General features: G+C 35.6%; 1 protein-coding gene across 3 annotated transcripts in view; it reads left to right on the top strand.

Annotated features, from left to right (window-relative positions):
• Nucleotides 1–22,711, top strand: part of LOC126850952 (zwei Ig domain protein zig-8-like) — a 138,772-nt gene that overhangs the window by 79,296 nt on the left and 36,765 nt on the right. For 2 of the 3 annotated variants that reach the window (XM_050594452.1, XM_050594445.1), the window contains exons 1-2: nt 10,766–11,097; nt 12,870–13,169. The exons of the other annotated variant lie outside the window; for it this stretch is intronic. In XM_050594452.1, coding sequence (XP_050450409.1) covers nt 13,046–13,169 — 124 coding nt within the window. In that variant the 5' untranslated portion in view covers nt 10,766–11,097; nt 12,870–13,045. Of the gene's footprint in view, nt 1–10,765; nt 11,098–12,869; nt 13,170–22,711 lie in introns of those variants that run through there. 3 annotated transcript variants of the gene reach the window in all.

Genomic DNA, 22,711 nt, shown 5'->3' with positions numbered 1-22,711 from the left:
GCGCTCCCTATGACTCTCATAGGATCTGTAATCACCACGGCGTGATAACGGCTTTTGCCTTAACAACTTGCCGACCCAGCGTAAAAACGTCTCGAAAACAACGTATTCTTTGATAACTCTTCAAGGATGTAATAACCCTTTTTTTCAAAATGGCCGAATAAAGCATACATTATGATAAGAATATGCGGTGCGGACATTATTGTTAATTGAAGCGTTTACGCGTACAATGACAAAATGACAGCTCGGCTTACTTTTGGAAATGGAAATCATTTGTGTATTATTGCCTATATCTCGTATTCAAATATATAGTCTCCTGTATAAAGTAATTATCGCGTTTAGTTATACTCTTGTAACCAAGAGTTATATATATATATATTACATGAGATTATCTCCCGTGGCGATCAGCTTTTGATTGAAAATTACTCTGAGATCAGAGATACTTAAACACCTTGCCTAAGCAAATTAGTCTGATATCCCAGTGGAATCAAGGTTATCGTAACTTCCTGTAAACTATATTCCCAGATGAAGGAAAGTTGCGTATTACACAGCCGACACTCGATCGAGATGCACGATGCTCCATTATTTCTGCCATAACAAGCCGCGCTCTAAGGATTTCCCTAATCCTCTTTCATCATCAGCGGTATTAAATGTGATTAATTATCTGGGCATTCACGTGGGAAGCGAACAAATACAAAGCGGCATAAAAAAATTGCCGCGTACGTAATGGTGCTGTTAAGCGCGCAAAATCCCGGTAATTAAAACTAGTGTTTATTATGTTCCAAATGAAAATGAAACGAGTATATTTCAGATATTTCCGCGAGCGCAATTACATTAAGGAAGGAATCGCGTACATTTGGTTTCTGTAAATTTTATCCTCCGTATTTTGTCGGTAAACAGCTCGCGTGTCGACGAGATGAAATTATTTTATTACAGTTAAACTATTTTACTCTTCTCATACAGATTAAGCTGCAATAGTAACTTGTCATCTAAATGGAATTTTAACATTATACGTATATATAATTGCGCGGCGCACTATAATTAATTTTCAAATTATTTTAATGCATGAATGCTAAAAGTACCGCGTGTTATTTTGAATTTTATTGCCTGTGACTAAAAGTTCTTTTGTAGAAGATTTATAATTTTATTCTTTTCGCAGAATTGTGTATTTTATACTTTCTTAAAAAAATATGCGCATATTAAAAGATATTTTATATTTTTCTATAATTTGTATTAGATTATAAATTTTTCTGAAAAGATAAAGACAAAATTCAAGAGATAATCAATTGTCAAGAGATATTTATTTTTTAAAAACTGACCAGCCATCGTTGAATAGAGAAAGATTTACCTCTTTTTCTATTCTATGAAGAAAATATTTTTAATCTACTTTCTCGCGCATTGCATGCGTCATTGACAAAAATTTCCAGCTATAACATTGAAAATTGGAAATTAGATTGATCCGGGACGCGCTTAAAAAGATAATAACGACGATCGTAGCGTCGAAGAGCAACGGGCGGACGAAAATGTTGAAGCGGCAAAAATGGGACGAGGAAATCGTCCGGTATTCTTCGAATTGTTCAAGATTACGTTCTGCAGCTCGTGCAGTTTCTACGGCTCCGTGGGCTTGATAAATGCCCGGGAAAAAAGGGCGGCGCGCCGGGATCTTTAATTTTTCACGAAGGAAGGACCGAGGAATTGCGCTGAATACAGCGGCCGAGTGGGGCTCGACAGCTCGAACGCAGAAAAAAAAACGCGTCGATTTCTGTATAAATCTTGTTAATGATCGAGCATCGATTTCGCCTTGCAACGTCGACAGTACGACGTGATGATTTATTGGCCGTGATATCTTCTCTGTCAAGGATGACTGAGATCGTGCGAACGATTTGCGCGCGGCAGTAATCTCGAGTTATTTCAACAAGTCGTAAAATCGACGTTAACGAATCTTGAAAGAAGACTTAATCATCTGAGAAATTATTTCAAAATGTTAAAACATTGAATCATGAAGCGTTTGAAAATACTACTAACGATTTTTTGACGCGCGAAATACATTTTCCAACGTGACGCGAGCGAACGAATTAATTCATGCAATATTCATGGCAATTCTTTGCGCAATTTATCACGCTTTGCGCGTCTTCGTTTGTTCGTAAGAACGAATAACGACGAGTAACGCAAGACAAGAATGCTCAGGGAGAAAAGTCGACGGCGCGTTTCTCGCAATCGTGCCAACGCGATGATAAAGAAACGGGCAGAATGGAAAAATTCGAGATAAAGTGCCTCGAAGTCCGCCGGGTCTGACGGTAGAGGAGCGTCGAAAATAATGGAACAGAAGGTGCTCGCGGTCCAATCGAAACAACAATTTACCGGCGGCCGCTTTTATCTATAATAGCGCCGGACGGAAACGCCGATAGAACGTGGAGGAAGGTAGTTCTATCGGCTCCCCGACCTCGACGGCCGGAGATTCCCGGGGCTTCCGGTACAAACGGATGGACGACACAGAATTACTCGGCGTTCCTCTCCTAAATAGGGGAGAATGGGCTCCTAGAGATCAACGATCTCGACAAACGGCGACCGTCCCGCAAGCCTTCTCAGCGTGTACTTCCAAGTATTTGCTTTCGAATCAGCTCCGAAGCGCATAGGAATTCCTGAGAGAAGTAGGGCTACCAAGAGCATGCGTTTATGTGTGTGTGTGTGTGTGTGTGTGTATGTGTATATGTATATGTGTATGCGCACATGTCCTCACGTCCACGATGTTTCCGGTTCGTGGACGAAGGATGACAGTAGGAAAACAAGCCGGTGTCAATGCTACGAAACGGTGGACGGTCAGTCATGTGGACGACCATATGATACATGACAGAGAGAGAAACAGACATGACAAAAGATTCGCTTCGTTTAACTGGACTGGGAGCTGGATAACAGCCAAGCAGGTATCACACGGACGTTAGAGCTGCTCTTTTGAACGTCAGTTATGAGTCTTTCGAATTGCATCAAAGCTATACAATAGTTTCATCTTTTCTCTCTCTTTCTCTCTCTCTCTCTCTCTCTCTCTCTCTCTTTTCCTCTGTTCTCTCTCGCATACGCGGCCGAAAACTAAAGGAAGACATCGGACAACGAACATGTCCTCGTATCTCATCACTTTTCTTTGTCTTTCTCTGCTTTAGCTTCTTCCATCTCTCTTTCTTGGCTTCTTATGTACTGTACCGCGAGTCGCTTCCGCCATTTTCCATAGGAAAACTCAGTATTTTCATCGTCCAACTCTTTCGTCTTTTGGCAATTTCTTTAAAGTACAATTTTTTTTTATGTGGCTAAAGATTTATGAGTATCCAAATAAAATAAAATTAGGATTTTTTAAATTGTATATAGTGCAAAATCGACCAGTATAAGTAAAATATGATATGATAAAATTTATAATTTTAACCACGTTTTATGGAGTAACAAAATTATGACATCATATCTTATCACTCGTTATTATAGACGTATCACGATCATCATCGTGGGATTTGAGAGTGTGTAAAAGACAGTAAAAGATTTAACGAACATATGTATTGAATATAATCAAAAGTTTCTCGTTTAAGTAAACAATGATATTTCAATGACAATAGAGGAATCGAGGGGATTTATGTCATGCAAATATATTTCAATAAACGTCACCATTGGATCATTAAAGTTTTACGAGGATGCGTGTTACGTTTATAGCATGTCCGTGAACGCAGGACGAAATCGGACGGTGAAATTTCGCTCTAATAGATTCCATTACGCGTCTCTTTCGGCGTTTGATTCGATTTCGCAAATTTATTTTTGGTCGAACGCGATAGCACGGAGCACGTACAGCTCGTTACGCGCGGCAATATTTTCGATTCTCTCGCTTCCTGTCCGTGTCGCCAAACCCACCTCTACCAATTTCCTGGCTCGCGATGCATTCGAAGCATCAGGAAGCAGTTATGAAGCTACGTGCCAGCTTATCGAGACCACGCTTCGCCGCGGAAGCAATTCTCTAAGCCGCCAATTATTTCAACGACGGAAGAAGCGTTCATTCAGTCGATGAATTTTATACACACAGAAATTTGTGCCAGTGATAGACAGAACTTCAATCTCAATAAATAAAAGAGTGATGACAAATCGTGTAATATTGATTTTTAAAATTAAAAACTGAAGTTGAAAAAAAGTTTGAAAAATATAAAAATGAATTATAGCTGTAATTGAATTACTATCTAAACCGTAAAGATAACAAACAACGATTTTTGTAACCTACAGCGCTGTTTCTATCGTAACATGTCAACATTGCAATGCAACCAATCGAACTCGAATAAAATAAAATATAAAATAAAGGATACAATTCTGGCAAAAAAAAAAAGATTTCTGTCAGCAATCGCAATATCGTGAAGCTTAGATTTCACGCCGAAAAACTATCGCGCTTTCAGGCACGATTGATTTCTTCTTCGAAATCAAACGCCCTTCGTGCTCCACGCAAAAACCTCCCATTTGACTGTCCTCTCGTTTCTCTCTTTTCTTTTTACGATTGTCGACCGTACAGGATGTACGTTCCACATTTTCTTTTTCTTTTTTTTTAGCCAGCAGGCGTATGTCGATATCGGATACGTGAATGGCACTGCGTTTCAAAGAAAAGTGAAAAAAAGCGAAGGCTCACCCGGTGTACGACGATTAACGAGCCGTTCCGTCGAATACAATCTCTGTAAGGGGGTTTTCTATAGAAAACGCGACTGTATAATGTGTCGGGCCGTTTGGCTTGTCTGTATCTCGAATCGATGGATTTTTTTTTCGGTATTTGAGAGCGTTGTGAGTGATTTTTGCCAGCAATTTATGGTGTCATTATTATCAAGCATAATGAGAAATGTCTAGCATTTGTTCAGTTATATTACATAAAAGTTGATCTTTTTAATTTCTCCATCAAATTGATCTAAGCAAAAAATAAAAATGTAAATATTTTTATATAAACTTGAAGAAATAAATTAGGTGAATTTGTGGGGTTTGACACGATAATTAGTAATTCAAAAGAATAATTTGTCAATTACGTCACTTATGTTTTACAAGTTGTACACGAATATTTTAGAATACCAAAAAATTTTAAGGATAATTTTTATACTTTAAAAAATTATTTTTTAATTTTTGTATTTTTATATTAGTATCCTTCTGTAATATTTTTGTACTTTGTTTTGTGAAAGACCACTTTAAAATTATTAAAAATTAAACAATTTAATAATCATATTTTTAATAATAAGAATTTAAAATTTTATCACAAGTATTATGTACATAAACCTTTCATAATTTTGTGACAATGAATACGCTATATATACAATAACGAGATCTTTATTGTGTGCTTGCGCAAGAATACATAAGAAATGAAATGGACTATTGGCACTTAGCCAGAGACCTAAAAAGGATCGACAAGATGGTAATTAAATTTTCATCAAAAAGGAGAAGCCTTTTTTTCTCGTACTCGAATTTACGGTTAACGAATCTTTGATTAGGCGGCTTGGGCGTAATCAGGGATCGAGAGGAAAAACTTCGTAGATTGATACCCGGTGGCCAAGTAGCACATACATCGTAAATCGACTACTAACGGTAATCTGCTTTGAACTGGTGTCGTAACTTCTCGTGTGCTCTCCACCGGTTGGTAGTCTGGCGACATATGGCGTTTACCAAGAATGCTTGGATTTCCATGATCTGTGTTATAATCGCCGCCGGCTCTCGGATGCGAGCCGCAAATACAACGCACTTGCGTTTGCGCGAATAATTTCGACGTGTTATGCGCGTCCATCGTGACGTCCTTTGCTGCAAGAATCACCATAAATAGCTCAAAAATAAATGAAAACAGTTGCCGAAATTCTTATATAATTTTTGAGTTTCATTGTATAAGTTTTATCGAAAATCTGGATGCTAAAATATTCTAATCAAGCTTTTACATTTTTAAATGTTGCAGAATATCTATCTCAAAATTTGTGTTTGCTTCGCTAATAAATACATATTGTGCTTTTACTTGTTAGTATTAATCAAATATATCTTGTTTTCAGAAGTAGAGCAAAATATGAATTATATGATAGTGAACATGTTGTAGACATTATATCGTAGCGATATTGCCAATCATTTCGATAGCAAAATTATGTGGCCTTACGGCTAATATTGACTTTGGAAACCGCAATAAATGTTCGCTCGCATGATTATTCACGCGATCATTTTCGCTGTATTGAGTAATTAGAGGAAATCGAATTACACGTGGTAATTTTAAATTGCGAATGAATGGCGGTAATACATTTGGAATTGAAATGTCAAAGAAGATCGTGCAATTTTATACGCGTGCCAATAAATCGGCTAAGTTACCTCAAATTGCTTAATGTATCGTAAAGTTTAATGATAGTAATTTGTACGCGTTTTTGGTTATCAATTTTTTTTTTAACAACACATGATTCAATTGCATGGAACAAATTTACCGCGGAAAATAAACGCGCGGGTATTATATTGAGCTCTGATCACGGAGATAAAAGATTTGTCGTTATATCTCATTACCCTTACGTGACTCGAAGGCACAAAAACGAACGCTGAAACATAAAATTCCGAGGCAAGCGCGACGCAAGAGAAACGAGACTGCTCGAGAGATCGCCCCCACGAAAGTACCTCGTTTCCTTTATAAATGGATTAGGTCACTATTGTCCAGGTTCTCAAAGATAATCCTATGCATGCCGTGTCGTGATCCAGCAGTCACAGCCAGAGAATAAATCTCTCTCTCCACTCTAAATGCTAATGAGCCTCGCGTGAGCGATACTTTTACATCGTTTTGGGATAAACCGATGAGATGAGATAGCAACTGCACACACACTTTATTACATTTATTATTATTATTATACAAAACATGCTCAAACATTGAGCGACAATAAGTAATTTACAAATACATTTTCAGCGAGAATCTATTACTCTCTCTCTAAAATTTTAAAGTGCAGCTCAAATGATGATGTCGCGAAAAAGGAAATTCGAAGACGAAGTTTATTTCTTGTTCATGTAAAATTATCATAACTTGCAGTCGCCACAAGTTACTTTTTGTAATCTATATATATTAATATTATGATAATAGATTATAGTATATTAGTATTATGATAATAATCTATGCTAATTATAATAAAATTAATTATACATGTGTAAATTATGAAAATATATAGATTACTCGTTTGATAATTAAACTTAGAATTAAATTTGCGTTGATATTATCAAAAGCATTTTGCCATAATAATGTAATATGAAAATCGATTGGAATTTTATATGAGAATGCTTTATACATCTTGTCTGATTTATTTTAAGGCACAGCAAGAATATGTAATCATCTCATCGAACATATATTGTATAATATCGATTTAAGAGTATAATATATTTAATAGGCGTAATTTGTTCGTCAAAAAAACACGCGTCGAAATTACGTAAAACTTATTACATCACTCTATAATCGGCAGATACGTAAGCGATTCGTGCACGCCGCGCGAAAATACTTAATTGTTTGCGAACTTGTGTAGCGTAACATTTGCATAACAACGTTAAGCTTATTATGTTTGGAGCAAATCATCGGCTTGTCAAAATTGGATCTTGAGCGCACCGTGTGAATCGTCGTCCTCGCAGTTTCTCTATATAGAGATATCGGCATAATCTTGCAAGATTACAAGCCATTCACTACCCGCATAATTCTCCGGGATCTCGATAAATCCGCGAATACGTGACTCGATTAGATCCAATTTGCTGCTATATTGATAAAAATATGTATTAATTAATTATTTAATGTGTCGACATGCTTTTACGCATTTTGCAGGGAATATTACAGAAGAAATTTCTTTTAAATTTCATATTGATATTTTTCATAATAAACAATCACAAAAATTTAAATAAAATAAAATTCTAAATTTTGGAATACATATCACGATAAAAAAAATAATTGAAATACAGTATCTTTAATAATTAAATTAATTAAATTAAATTATTATTAATTAAAATAAAATATCTTTACTTGGATGAATTTTTCAAAATCGAACAATCAAAAACAAAATTCACGTCACGCAATTGTCGAGAGAAACAAGCAACAGAAAGCGAATCCAGATAACACACTTTTGAATTACAGACAAATGATACTGAAGGTCACAATTGTAGATAGCGACAGAACGGAATGCGGTGCCAAATTTGCATTGCGCGATACCACCGCGTCCAGCTTATCGATAGTGTAGTGCCGTTTGTCGTGGGAGGTGCAATCTGTGATCCCTTTCAGCTGCGGGCATTAACGCGCTGTCGGCCTCATGATCCTCGCTCTGCAGATTAGAGTCATGAGTGGAATGTTCGCGTAAACCAGAAACAATTGCTGCCACAAAGATGCCAACTAATGTCGCGACGACGCCACTCTGACGACGGCATACCTTTCGCGAAGTTTCTCCGTGGCATTTGCGGTGGTCACACTAATGTGCTTAATTGTTACTACATGTGAGTAGAATGGATATCAGATTTCTTGGCCGAGTTAGTGGAGTATCGTGTTTGCATATTGGAACTGCGGTCTCGAAATAAATAGCCATGTATTCATTCGTGAATAAAAACGCGTGAATCATAATTGCAAACAATCTAAAGGATTCAAGATTCCTTCGCAGTCATTAAAACTAAGTACTTTGATCTAAATTTATTTCTATGCAAGACGAAAAATATATTCGTTTCTGTTGTTATCTTCAGTTTTTTTTTTTTACTTTTTTACTTTGCTTAAAAGTTGAAAATTTCTACATTCGATATCGCTGTATCTCTATGGAGGCGAAAATATGTCGGAAAATTTAGTTTCGCGCAAAAGCTATGCTCGCCAATGATCTTGAGATTAAAAGGCATTTTAACGAGGTCATCGTGTCAGGCGGCACCCAAACACCTGCGAAACGTGCCTCGCCTTCTGGGCGAGCCATACACAACCATTTGCAGCTGCATGAAAATTGCAAGATACGACGAAAATTGCTCCGTGCCCTCGCTCGAGCATCTTCTCGCGCATCTCGGTATTTACGAGCTTACTTGAGCCGCGAAGGGGGATCGAAGGCGGTTGAAGCGAGGCCTCTCTAAGGCATCAATGATTGATACGATATTTTGAAAGAGAGACATGCTTCTTTAATACGCTATCTTTCTCGCGGAGTATTTCAGTGAGAGAATACCGTTCTGCGCTTTACATTAAAATATCTTCGAATATCAACCGTAGAAAAAATTTGCAGAAATAACAAGAAAATAAAACCAAATAAAACGGATAATCAATGGGGAAGAGAATTTGGTATTCAGAAAATTGCCGGGTAAACTTTTAAGTCGCTGGCTTTGCGAAAATTCACGGTTTTCTAAAGATATAAATTGCGAATACAGTAGAAGAAAAAGAATAATCCTCTTTATAATTCAGAATGAGGTAAAATATGTTGTAGCCACAGAAACAACTTTACTATAATGATACTTTATTTAAAATCCAAGAACCAAAATTATAATGGCAAACAAGCAAACTCTCAATAGTAGTAATTACAAGAAATTGATGTTGTTTATTATAAAGTTAAATTCTAAAATTGTCTGGTGATATTATAAAACTTTACTTATCATAATGCAAACTGCATTTTGATTGTAATTATAATTTTTACATGTAAAAAATTGCATGTTAATTGAACGATTTCTAAAGTTAACGAGTAAATTAACAATTGTCATAAAGTAAAAACAGAAATACAATCATAATATCTCCTCCGGCAATGCTTCGAGTATTAATATAAATGCCATCGCGTACATATTGCCTTTAATGTCGACGCCAGCAGCAATATCGTTGGCTTATTGGCAAGGAATGAAAGATTAAAAAGAGAACTAAAAACCATCGACATCGTTATAATCGATAGTAATGCCATATTAATATCCAGGTAGAATAGAACAAATTTGGGTAATATAGGAAAAATTCTTGATAATAAAATCTAATCATATTTTTTATTCAATCATCGATAATTTTGACAATTTATTTTAATAATAAGTATTAGTCCAAAAAATTATTCTATAGAGGTTTTATATTTTTAAAATAATATTGCTAGCTCTTATAATTTCATATTTAAAAAATCTTTTTCCTTTACAATAGCAAACACAAACGAGTCATGTTAGAATGTATTGTATAATAATTTCATGTCTCAGTGTCTTTAAATTAAAATGCAAATATTATCGATATATATAACCACGCTATCAACGGCCAACATGTATATTAAGCGCGATCATCAAGCGCGCCAAAATGGCAATCCATCGAAAAAGCGTTACATAAGTGCAATATCCAAAAACTGTCAATGCGCAAAACATTTCCGAGCCAAGCCAATAAATTCTCTTTCAACGCCGATACCCGTTCGAGCGTTGGCGTTAAATATCACGAACAACATTCGTAATCTCGGGACAGGTAATACTTTGTAACACAGTACTTTGTGACTTTACACGCGCCTTTATCCAGCTAACAACTTTAATAACTCTATAACACAAGAACGCGTGACAGCGGCGGCGACAAAAGTCATCGACGACAATGCCCGCAGTAGCAATGGAAATGCCATCGCCGGCCCTTCTCACAATCAGCCAGCCGACGACGCGACAGTGAAACTATGACAGCAGCGCATGATAGGGTGGCATGCGGGGTGGGTGCGAGTCGGCATGGTTGGGCATCGCAGCGCGCGCGAGGAGGGGGCGGTGGTGGTGGTAAGAGTTGACGTCGGTGGTCGGGGGCTGATATCTAGCTAAGCGCTGGCGCAGTTGGGTCGCGGTCTCCACCACGGCAGCATTTCGCCCAACGGTCTCTTTACGCACCTATCTCTCCCTCTCGTTTCCTACCCCCTTATAGATCTCTTGCCTACCCCTCTTGCAGATCTCCCCTCGTCGTATATCCCACCTCTCCACCTGCCGGCCTTTCACGAACGGTGCATACACGACACTGGATGCACGACACCCTCTGCCACCCTCCCCATCCCTCTTTCTACCCTACGCCTGTACGTGAAGGTGTTTGCCGCCGCGCCGCGTTAGTATGAGTGCGATATGATGAATGAACGGCATTTTAGAGGGACGGAAGTAACGCGCGAAACCACCTAGTCCTTTTGCACCATCGTAAGTCACACACCGGCGTCACCGGATCCTCGTGAAGATGCATCTCGCGCGAGAACTGTAGTCGCCCACGTGGAAATACTGGACCAGCTGTGCTGGAAGGATTTAGTGGCGCGCCGGTTCTCTCTCTGTGTGATTACGCGAGACTTGTCGCTCGGTCATTCACAATCCGTGACAGTTGATAGGGACGAAAAGATTCATATGCTGGTTGTGAAAACAGTTTCGTGAGATGCTTCCTCTCCATAATGAATATTCGATGGTGCAACGACGAAAAAGTGCACCGAGCAATTTTAAAGATTAGACGCGAAGACGCGACTCGATTCGATGAGTGCGGGACTGATCATTAAAACGCGATTAATTTATTAGGCATGAGTGTTTTTTTTTTACTATTTACCAAATACACGTGTGAATAAATGCGTGTTTCTTTACGCATAGAAAACGCGAAGAATATAATAAATTGTAAACGGGCACGTGGCCGCTTTCGCGTGATCGATATTTTGTGAATATCTCGTGATGAATACTGTGCATGAAAATAGTCATTTTAAAATTCCATTCTATCGCGTTGGTAAATAGTGTAAATTTTTATCTGAAATAATTTGACTTTATATTTTTTGAAAAAATCTATTCGTGTTATTTTTTTTGAAATTTATTAATATCATATAAATACTCTCTAACATTAATATTATGATATATATATATCTAATATAAATAATTATAAGCGTTATTTTACATATTGAAGGTAAAGCATTGATTCTATGGGAATATTTTAAATTATCTTATTTTATTGAATAATCACATTGAATAATAATAAGACTTTAACTTTTCGATCACTCACATATTGTACAGATAAGTATAATTAACATAATATTGTCAGTATTAGCAAACCGATCTTACCGTCAATTCTCTGCTAATAATTCAACATTTTTGATTGAACTATTTATTCAGCCTCATTGCAGAACGAGCAGTTCATATTAGTATCTATTTCGCATAGGGACACATTCGCTGAAATTCAATGACAAGTGAAATTAATATCGTTGGCCGTGTGTTGTGTGCATACCAAATTAGTTCGGTCGATTATGATTTGCTGCTTACAGTAACAACCGGCCGGGTAATGGACGTGCGAATTCAATTGAAACCATATCACGTTCGTTTTCAATCGAGCACTCTGCCGCGCGTCACTTACTGTAAACTTAACGGTGAACGGGCAACATATGACGCCCGATTCGCACGTTGCATGCGTTTAATCCACATACTGTTGATCTCGTTGCTCGTGCTTGATACGAAAGCAAATAGCACGTACACTTTTCAGTAGTCCATGTATGAGTAGAAATGATACACGCGCGACACGATTAAACGCTCTCGTCTCCCGTTTTTGCTGCCGGCGCTTGAAATCGTAATCGTTGCGGAAGTAATTACTTTCCCCGAGTAATTGCGCACACTTGCGCATGACGGTCCGTTGCATAATTTGGAAGAGTATCAAATATATATCGTTGCATATAATATGAGATGTTAACGTGATTGCTGGAACAATCATTTTCTCGCGTTAATTTGTACGCTCGTGCTGATGATTATGATGAATGTTGAAAATAATTAAAGATCCATATTTTATGTAAACAATTTTAATTAACCTACTGAGATTACAAATTGTCACATTCTTATTTATTTCTTAATTTTAGAATGCGGTTATTTTAGTGTTATTGATATTTTCGTAAGAATTCAGGAAAAAAATTTTTTTTTTATGTAATTTATAAGCGACGTCGTCACTTTGTTGCAAGATGAGTGATCTAATGATCTTGTGCAAAACATTGTCGATGATTGATAGAAACAATGTGTTGTCAAGTGTTGCTACTGTTATTAATTGTGAGCAAAATGGAATTTTTTTTATCATCAACTAAGAAGATACATCGCCTTTGTCAGATTATTGCAATCTCGAAGAAGCAGATGCTGTGAAATGTACCGAAAACAATGGACTGTAAAAGCACTCGGAATGGATTTACAATATAATGACAATGGGACCAGTGGGTACAAACCTTTCAAAATGATCTGTACTTTCTTTCTCTTCATTCTGCTGCACGGTAAGCAAGCGTTGAAAAAATTATCTTTTTGCTAGAAAATATTGTAATTTAGAAGGTATTAAATTTTTTACTTGAAAAAAAGAAAAAAAAAACAGATAAGTCGAGCAATATAAAAATAGCAATATTAAAATTAAAAAATTTAAATATTTAAATATTAACATCAAAATAATTTGCATACATATTTTTTGAAATTTTGTTGAAATAATGTGTGTAATTGCACGAAGATAATTTTGTAATAAACTATGTCACAAAAGTAAATATATTTTAGATTTGGCGAATACATTGTTTAATTTCAAGTAAACAATAGTTGTTTGACGTAGTGTATATTATATCGGATATACTGTGTAATTTCTATAAAAATTCTGCCTTCCTCCGTCGAACAATGAACATTCGTCTCGTTTGAATAAATAACGGTTATTAAAGAATAAATGTGCGGAGTTAATGGTTAAAATGTAACTCCCATACATATTTATTCCTAAATTGACAAACAGCCATACAAAAAAAACATGCGCGGGACAACAATAATGACTTGGCAAATGTTGCGGCGGAATAACAACGTCGGAGGAAAATGCGTGCAGCGCTTTAAAAAGCATGCATTCGACACCCTCTTTTACCTGGAACAGCTTTTACGATGTAACGTCGTGCGCGAGTCCAACCGCGACCATTAATGGAATTGCCACGAGCATATTTTTCCATTCGATAAACACCGCCTGGCAAACATGGTGAACGTTGTTGCGGCGACGTGATAACTTTCGGAGAAATTTTTTGTACGTTAAGGCAATGCTCGAGGATCGATGCTATTGTATGTTTCGTATAGGATCATAAATCCTCCGCTCGACGGTTTTGCATTTATTCAACGTGATGATTTGTAGTAGCAAGACGAATGTTCTGTCAGATTGCTTTTCAGAGGTCACTCCATCGCTAATTATATTCCAATTAATACAATTTCGAATTATTTTAATCGCGCCAATAGAACAATAATTATTTATCGAATACAATTCCCGATATATAATACTTTCATCGCGTGCAAATTATTAATGTATTTCATAACTATTGATAGAATTATTATTACACATCTATATTTGAATACTTTATAAATGTTTCATTGCGATACAGTGTGCGTGAAACCAACCAATTTTACGAGCATGGCTTTACGAATTGAGAAAAGTATCATCATATCTCGCAAAAGAATATAGATCTCGCCACGAGTGCAACCGGCTTCAAGATGCCAGCCGAGTTATTTAGATCATAAACGCGGATGCAGTAGCGCCGTCGACGTAATATTGTGCCGGGGATATGTTCGTGAAGCGGCATGTTTACAATCGCGCTCTCCGGTCTGACTGTTATCAGGCCGCTATCACTCGCATGAGTGTGATTTTCTGAACTTCGTCAAATCTCGTGCAAATGATTTTATTTACTGTAAGATGCATTATTTACGGTCAAGCTTTATATATATAAATATATATATTTTTATATATATTATATATATTTTATATATTATATATATATATATTTTTTGTCGAATCAATCTTTATTTTGTTTATTTTTTTTCTTTCGTTTATCGCTAACAAATATGCATATAATATTGATTTAATAATATCAAAACTAATGCTGCGCAAACAGCTCTGAAATGGTTGCATTTCGATTTGATTCCTATCGTATATACGTGCGTGTATACATACATACATTTCGTGCATATGTACATTAAACTTATGCATATTTCTCTATATATTCAAAGTTGTAAATTTTTATCAAGTAATACACCGCAATGCATACTATATTAAGTTTATTACTTGTTTGCCATTATGGTATATATTTTCTTCAATATTCTTACGCGTTTTATTCACTTTTATGCGCCTCGTCGCGCGTCATCTACTATAGCTCATAGTTTGCGTGATCTGACATGCATTCGCTTCGCAGATATAATATAAAAGCGGGATAATATGATGTTCGCAACATTATATCCTTATTTTATGCAAAGTTTTGTTTCAAATATTAAAAATTGAACGAAATGTTCTAAAATATAATAAAATAATTGATTCTTGTAGAAAAAAAAGAAAGAAAGAGAGAGAGAGAGAGAGAGAGAGAGAGAGAGAGAGAAGAGAAGAGAGAAGTTGCAGTTTTGTTATAAAATTAATAGTAATATATATAAAATTAATATATATTTACAATTTTTTTTTCTATTTTCTATTTTTTCTTTTCTCTATATTTTATATAAATATTTTATTATAGAAAAATGGTGCACATCGAATTTAATCATATAGCTTTGAAGTAAAATATAATATTCATATATTCCATAATATTATCACGAAATTCTTTCTACGATGTAAGTAACGGTACAAAAGCGGATGTATGTGTTACCGAATGGCTCAATGTATCGATTCCTTAATACGCTTTGCGGCCGCAATTTTCAATCAGCCCAACTGAATGATCGCGACTGAGTAACGTGTTGTAGTTACTGCACATATCCATTAGGAAATTGAAAATTGTAGATGTTCCATGTTGCGGTTCGATGGCACGTAGCTTAAAATGGAAGAAAAAAGCGAATCGGTGCGCATGCGAGCGCGAGCACGCATATACATACGATACATTTGGGAATACTATGCGAATAGTGGATACGTCAATAAATTCTTCTACATTAAATGGCAATTTTCTGACTGTTGCACGTGACGATTTTCAGTAACGCGTCGAAATTACCTTTCCCCGCTATTTCCGATTCCATAAATCGATTCTGAACGTATCCGGAGCGTGAAGATTTCTCGCGGCTAAGAAGATTCATGCTTCTGATTTGCTAAGAGATTTGCATCTATCGTGTCATCGCCGTTGTCAAAGTTACCGACGTTAATTATTATCGGACCTCTTTCCGAGCAGCTGAGTCGATTGTCGCTTAATATGATTAGCCATAATTTATACATGAGACCGCGGTTAAGTATGCGGGACGTAAATTGTAAAACTCGATATCTCGCGACTCTCACATTTATTCGGGATTGATGTTTTATTCAAACGATGCCGCTTAAGATCGAAAGCTGCTTCGCTTCGTCGTAATCTGTGATCTTGTATTCACCATCAATATTTGCGTCGTAGGATTAAGTTTAACTAACGACGTGATGTTTCCGTCACTGCGAGTAAAACGCTCGATTCAAGTTTGCGTTCCGATTTCTCTTTGAGACTTAGAAACATCATATGATGCAATACACAGACTTGAATTTGTACGAGGGACGATTGCGTTCAAATATTGCAAAGTACATTATATCGCCGATTTAATCAATTTCGTATTACATATAGATATGTCTTTGCGAATATGTTATTCGTAATAACATGAAAAATTAAAAGATTAGTAAGCATGATATTTAGTAATATTGATAACGTAAAAGAAAATAGAGAAAAGTAAATTGATGAAAGTTTGTAGAATATTAAATATATTTTTTTATTAAAACATTTTATAATTAATGTAATTATTATTAAAATAAATAATATTTTATTTTATATATAAAAAAAGTAGGAATTTATCTCTGCAAAATGACTAATTAAATCATCACGATGCTTAAATAATTTAATCAAATTTTGTCTACATATTTAATCCCACTCTACATAGTTTGCAAAAGCCCAAGTTACACATAGAATCATTATCGTCATTACCGATCTTAAGAAAAGATCATTATTCTAACGGATTATCGAACGCCGTCGGCTTCGTCGTAAAAAGACTAAATCCTCGGGCTTCGTTGCGGCTCTGGGCTGCGCTGCAATGTGCTTTTTTACTTCTTCCGAAATCTCTGATCCGATCGGAAGTTCATTCCGAACTAACGCCTTCGATAAGATTCTTACAAGTAGGTGCTTTGGTTAAGGAAAGAGCGACGGAAAAGGAAAGGAGAGACGAACTTTCGTAGTATGGTATTCAGAAATACAAACTTTTATCCGCGAGACGTTTGCGAAGTCTACGAACATTCAATATACGTTTCGATAACTAACTGCATTCGTCAGTCTTACATCGATCGGGATTTGACGATCAATACAAACAATGAAATCCAACTTGGCGAATTAATGGCGAATAAACTTGGAGAAAATTCGTCGCATTATATGAAAAGCGAATGGAACGAACAAAGAGTTCTTTACCTCATGCTATTAAGTTTTCTGAGTGGTTCTGCAAAGCCTTGGAATATGAGAGTTTTATTCTGAGATACTTAATTAATTAGGGACCTTGCCGCTTAAATGCCGTGCCGCAATTTAGTCCGCGTAGTACAATCTCGCCGTGATCGATCCATTTCCACCATCTTTTGGCTGCAAGCTCCTTCATTAAAAACTCGTTCGATTTTTAGTTCAAGTATAAATGTGACACGTGTATGAATAAATTTTCTTTTAGGTGAAGAGAGAACGTTTTACGAGATTTTAATCAAAAGATTTATATTGCTTTTGACAATATAACGCGGGACCTCTATTGTTTATGAAATTGGAACGGACGCGGCGCCAGCGAAAGAATCATAAATTTTCACGTTAATAACATTTTTGCGGCGCTGAAATGCGAAGAAATGAGACAGGCCCGCTGCCTAGGAAAATGGATTATACTTTAAGCTGCCTAATTAATAGGCATTATTCGTTAATTAAATATGGTTTCATCAACTTTACTTTGCTACGCGTCTTTCCCAAATGACCCAGTTGTGGACATGACTTTGTAGAAAGTCAATAGTGATATGCGAGATTAATCATCTTGAAGAAATCAAAGCTGCAGCTGTTTAAAGTAATTAAATTAACAGATTTAAATAGAGTTAAATATCTTTAGATCGCAAAAAATTAATTTAATTTGCTAATCATTTTGTAAATTATAGATATAGAATGTGACAGAGGCATCTTGCACGTTTGTATATAAGCTACGTTTGTAGAAAGTACATTTTAGCAGAGCGAGAGATAACTACAATATAATATACATCTGCTTACAGTGGTTAATCTAAGATAAAAGAATTTCCTAAATCTTACGAGAGCGGGTAAACGTTCTTTGATTTATGTGATATGGCTAATAGATTTTTCGTTAAAGTAAGAATTCATCAATTCGCAGTAGCCACGGTTAACGTGGATCGATATTTATTACACGTTATCACCCGACTAATCCGCCGTGCAAATATTTTTGTTTCCATCTTGTCAGGTTGTTTTTTAAAAAAGTCCCGGCGGCGACGAGCGCACACATAGATCAGACTGAGAATAACGTTGCGCGAGCAATATCCACCGGCCGCGTCATGATATATCAAAGTGCAATTTACGGTGCCGCTATATCGCCAATATCAAACGAGCTTTTTCTCCATCCTCCTCTGGCGGCGGACTGGGAAATATGGTTACGCTCCGCCAACGAATCCGAAATTTATAACGGGATCAGCTGTGTGAGTCGATGACGGTCTCTGATCGTAACATCCTTCATCGAAGGCAGTAAGATCACCAGCAGAGAAAAATGTGTGTGTGTGTGCGTATGTATGTATATGTAAGAGAAAAGTGAATATCTCACATCTACGGTTCTACAGTTCTATGCTTTTCGCGTTCAACAAGTGAAAGGACTGCACGATGCCGTGAAACGATAAAACATTTCTATCTTCCTTCAAAAAAGAGCTTTCATAATTGTAACCGACTCAGTCCAAGAAAGTATGCTGAAGCATTTTCTCGCGTTATAAGTGAAGCTATAAAAAACGATTTAATGTTCTCCATTGAACCATGGAGGAGTTAATGCGAATATTTTATATATGCGGATAAGTAGAAACTTGAGATATTTGACATTTGTAAAAAATACTATGAAATACTTTAGCAAAATGTTTCGAACTTCAAACAATTGAAGCTAATCTCAATATAGTGAATGAAGAATATCGAGAAAAAACTCCATCGTTCACACAGTAAAAGCTACCGTACCATTAGTCTTTATAATGAGACCGCTATTCTGAAAGAAAAGAAAAAAAGATGACTCTCCCAACTTGATCGTATTTTCCTTCCTTTCGATATCAATATTTTCCACTGCCTCAGAACATTTCAGTCTTTCGACTTATAAAAAATTTTTCCATTTCATTTTTCTGCAAAGCACTTCGTTCTTATAATTTACACGCCAACCGCGTGTCTCATAATTTGCATATTGTACTATCTATTCATTTTTTCTTTGCAAAATGTATTTTAAAGAATAAATTTTATATATAAATATAAATATTAATTTAAAATCATATTTAAACTTGTAATATAAGCGCTATGAAAATTGCAATTGATGAGTGTTAATTGTTATTACTATTAATTCACGGTAATACATTGGACTCTATATACTGTTCTGGATTCATGAACGGTGTAATCTCCAACACGTATTATTAAAATTGGCAAGAGAAGTATAAGATATTAAAGTATATTTTTAATATTTTTGATTAAAATATTTGATTGAAACATAATTAAAACGAATCCGAACAATGTTATAATAAACTATCTTTTTCCGAGAGAATTTATCTAAAAGGTTTATTCACAAATATGTAAAAAATTCTTTTAAAAAATTTTTAATTAATAGTTTATTATAATATTATAATTCATGTTTTAATTGCAACATAATTTCATTTATTGAAAACATGGATAGATAAAGCTTATTTTTAGGCGTGAATTTTGAACAAATTCTGACAAATTGACAGCGAATACTTACATAATGAATCGACGATCTTTTTTATATTATTTACAAAATAATTTATAATTCTATCTCTGTAGAGAGATATATATAACGCAAATATGAAAACGGAAAGAATTTAAAAGGCGAATAAGAGAGAAAGAATAATTTAATGGAACATGCGCCTGAAAAGTCTTTTCCGCCGTTCACCGTTTTGCACAAAGTAAATTTGTCAACAAATTTACTAATGTTAGATATGTGAGTAAAATTTCGCAATTTCACGATATGCGTTATGTCATCGGAATTTTTTGATGGCAGAGAAACAAGCGATGCAAAAGGTAAAGCAAATTGATCGACCAGTGGAGGGGAAGAAGATGCTTCATCTCGATATATGGTTCTTTATTATGCTGTGAGGCTTGATACAAGCAGACGCAGGAAAGGAGAATTTGCATCCCAAAGAGTTTACATCGGAAATACGAACGCTTGATGCAATATTTCTCGGAGAGAAACGGATCTTCGTCGTCGGTCTTCCTCTGACGAAAATCGTCGGCGTATATAGAAGTGACTCTACGTTATTCAGAAGAAGCCGCTAGACTCTTTAGAAATTTTGCTGAGAAGAGAGGACGATATAACTGTGTTTAATGCTAACTACGCGATCCTTTTATGAACTATTCTCGAAAATACGATCTTTCAGATCCAAGAAGATCATTAGCCGCAAGAGCCAAATTGCACTTTGGCAGAGACTTCTCAAAGTTTATCCCGCAATATTGGAAGTTGGATGTATATAAGAATCTTTTTTTATATTTCTATGCTTCGCCCATTTAATTAAACAGCAAAACTTTTAAGAGGCTTATGAGTTAAGATTGCCGGTATCTTATCGCGACGACACGTTTGCGGTTGTCAGCAATTTTCTTCGGCTACCTACTTTTCAGATTACGTGCCGCTTCTCTGTTCAGAATAATAACTTTTTTCGACTTTTCAATGGCTCGTCGAAGAGATAATTTGTTCACACCGCACTACGCGAAAAAAATTATCATGATAATATACTTTTACACTAATAATAATATATGTATTACTCTTTTATTTCTTTGAAAATTAGCGAGCTTCTTGAACCATACAGAATCCAATCTTTGTACTTTATATTTTAATAGCCAATATTTTAATATATTTTAATATTGTAGAAAATAATTAAAGTGGAAAATTCCACTAAAAAATGTTATAATTAAAAAATTATTGCACTTTTTATAACATGCATGTACCGCAAAAAAATACCGGTCACATTGAATCACGTGAATCCTGATCAAATATTCCTATCGTCGAATCAAAGAAATGTACGGCAGATAATTATCGATATTTCTAATTAATACTTTGTGCTATATGTATCACGTGGAAACGGTGACAATATCTATTAGAGATGCTATAATAAAAGAGAAATGCAGGTGCATGTTCTTGCATCTAACGAAGAATCGTTCCATTCATTTGTCTTTTTGATGAGGAAATCGCGAGGAAGCTTTCTCCCATTCTTTCCTCTTACTCTCCCTTCCATTCTTTGTCCCTCCATGCTATTCTGTCTAATTAAATCGAAGCTCCTTTGAGAGTCTTAAGCGTAACCAATTCTACTTCGAGTTATTTGCTTCTGTTATTTAGTGTTCTAGTCTTCTTTGACAATGGCAACTTTGTTACACGAGTAGGATTATAGCCATGGATACTGCACTTGTGTTTGCTATTTCGAAAATGAGCTTTGTTAATAACGCATAGAAATGGCACAATTATGATACGCATAATTTGCAGTCTATCATAACAAAGATACATAGACAAAGACAGATTATGCTGCCACAAATCTACTTTTTTTTTATGATTGCTGTGTTAGAGTAAAGATAGAAAAATAAACCGCGCGATACTTATAAATAATTGGCAATTTAAGAGAAAGAAATATTAGTTTTTATTTTATGTATGTATTTTGCTCGTTATTATTTATTTTTCTATCATATTATATTTTGCTAAACAGACGTGGGTAATAGAGGAGAAGGTAACCACAACTTTGTGCGTTTATACATACAACATTCATACATATCACTGTGAGTTATCATTACTCTTCGCGGTAGAGAACAAATATTTGTTCTTGCAGGGCAAGCGAGGATCGAGGTTTCAGCAATGAGATTTCATGCAACGAAAGCATACTTGTAATTGGAGAGGCAACGAAAATAGTTGTAATAACTGAGCGAAACACAAAGTTTTCGGAAACTTTACTAATTGACGAGCAAGGTATTTCATTCGCGCACGCATGTAAAAAAAATGGCGTAATTATTTTTTTTTTTTATCTGTCGGTTGCAGCGTTGTCGTGCCGTGTGAGTTGAAAGTTGGGGGAAAATGAAAATGGATCGCGCCCTTCTGTTTTGGCACGGAGCAAGCTATTCCGTTGATTCGAAGGGGCGGTGTTCGGAATGAAAATAGATCGATGTGCAAGACGAATATGCTTCGTTCTATCGATGAGTTTCGTCGGCTAACATGCACCGTGCACTGACAATGATGAGTTGAGTATTTGAAAGTACATGACGGATATCATAAAAAAAAGAGAATTTCGTTGCGAGGCAGTTTCCATTGAATGAGCGATTATCGAGAAATATTTTTTTTTTTTTTATTGGAAATAAATTTATTCATTAATTTAATGGAAAAAATTAAATATGCTTGAATTAAATATGCATGCTTTTTAATTAACTCATACAATAAATATTATAATTATTATTATTTTTTTTAATATATATTATAATAATTCTCTTATTCATATTATTGGTTTTATCGATGAAAAAATATCTACTTTATTTTTATCTCTTTTTTTCGGGTATAAACAGAAAAACGATATCAAAGCTATATGAATAATAACATGGAATAAAAGATTATTTTTTATACGCAAAAAAATCTAAATTAAGAATGA

This window comes from Cataglyphis hispanica, chromosome 1 (genome assembly GCF_021464435.1).
Source record: "Cataglyphis hispanica isolate Lineage 1 chromosome 1, ULB_Chis1_1.0, whole genome shotgun sequence".
Lineage (NCBI taxonomy): Eukaryota > Metazoa > Arthropoda > Insecta > Hymenoptera > Formicidae > Cataglyphis > Cataglyphis hispanica.
Note: the sequence above shows the minus strand (reverse complement) of the source record. Positions and strands in the feature narration are given on the sequence as shown.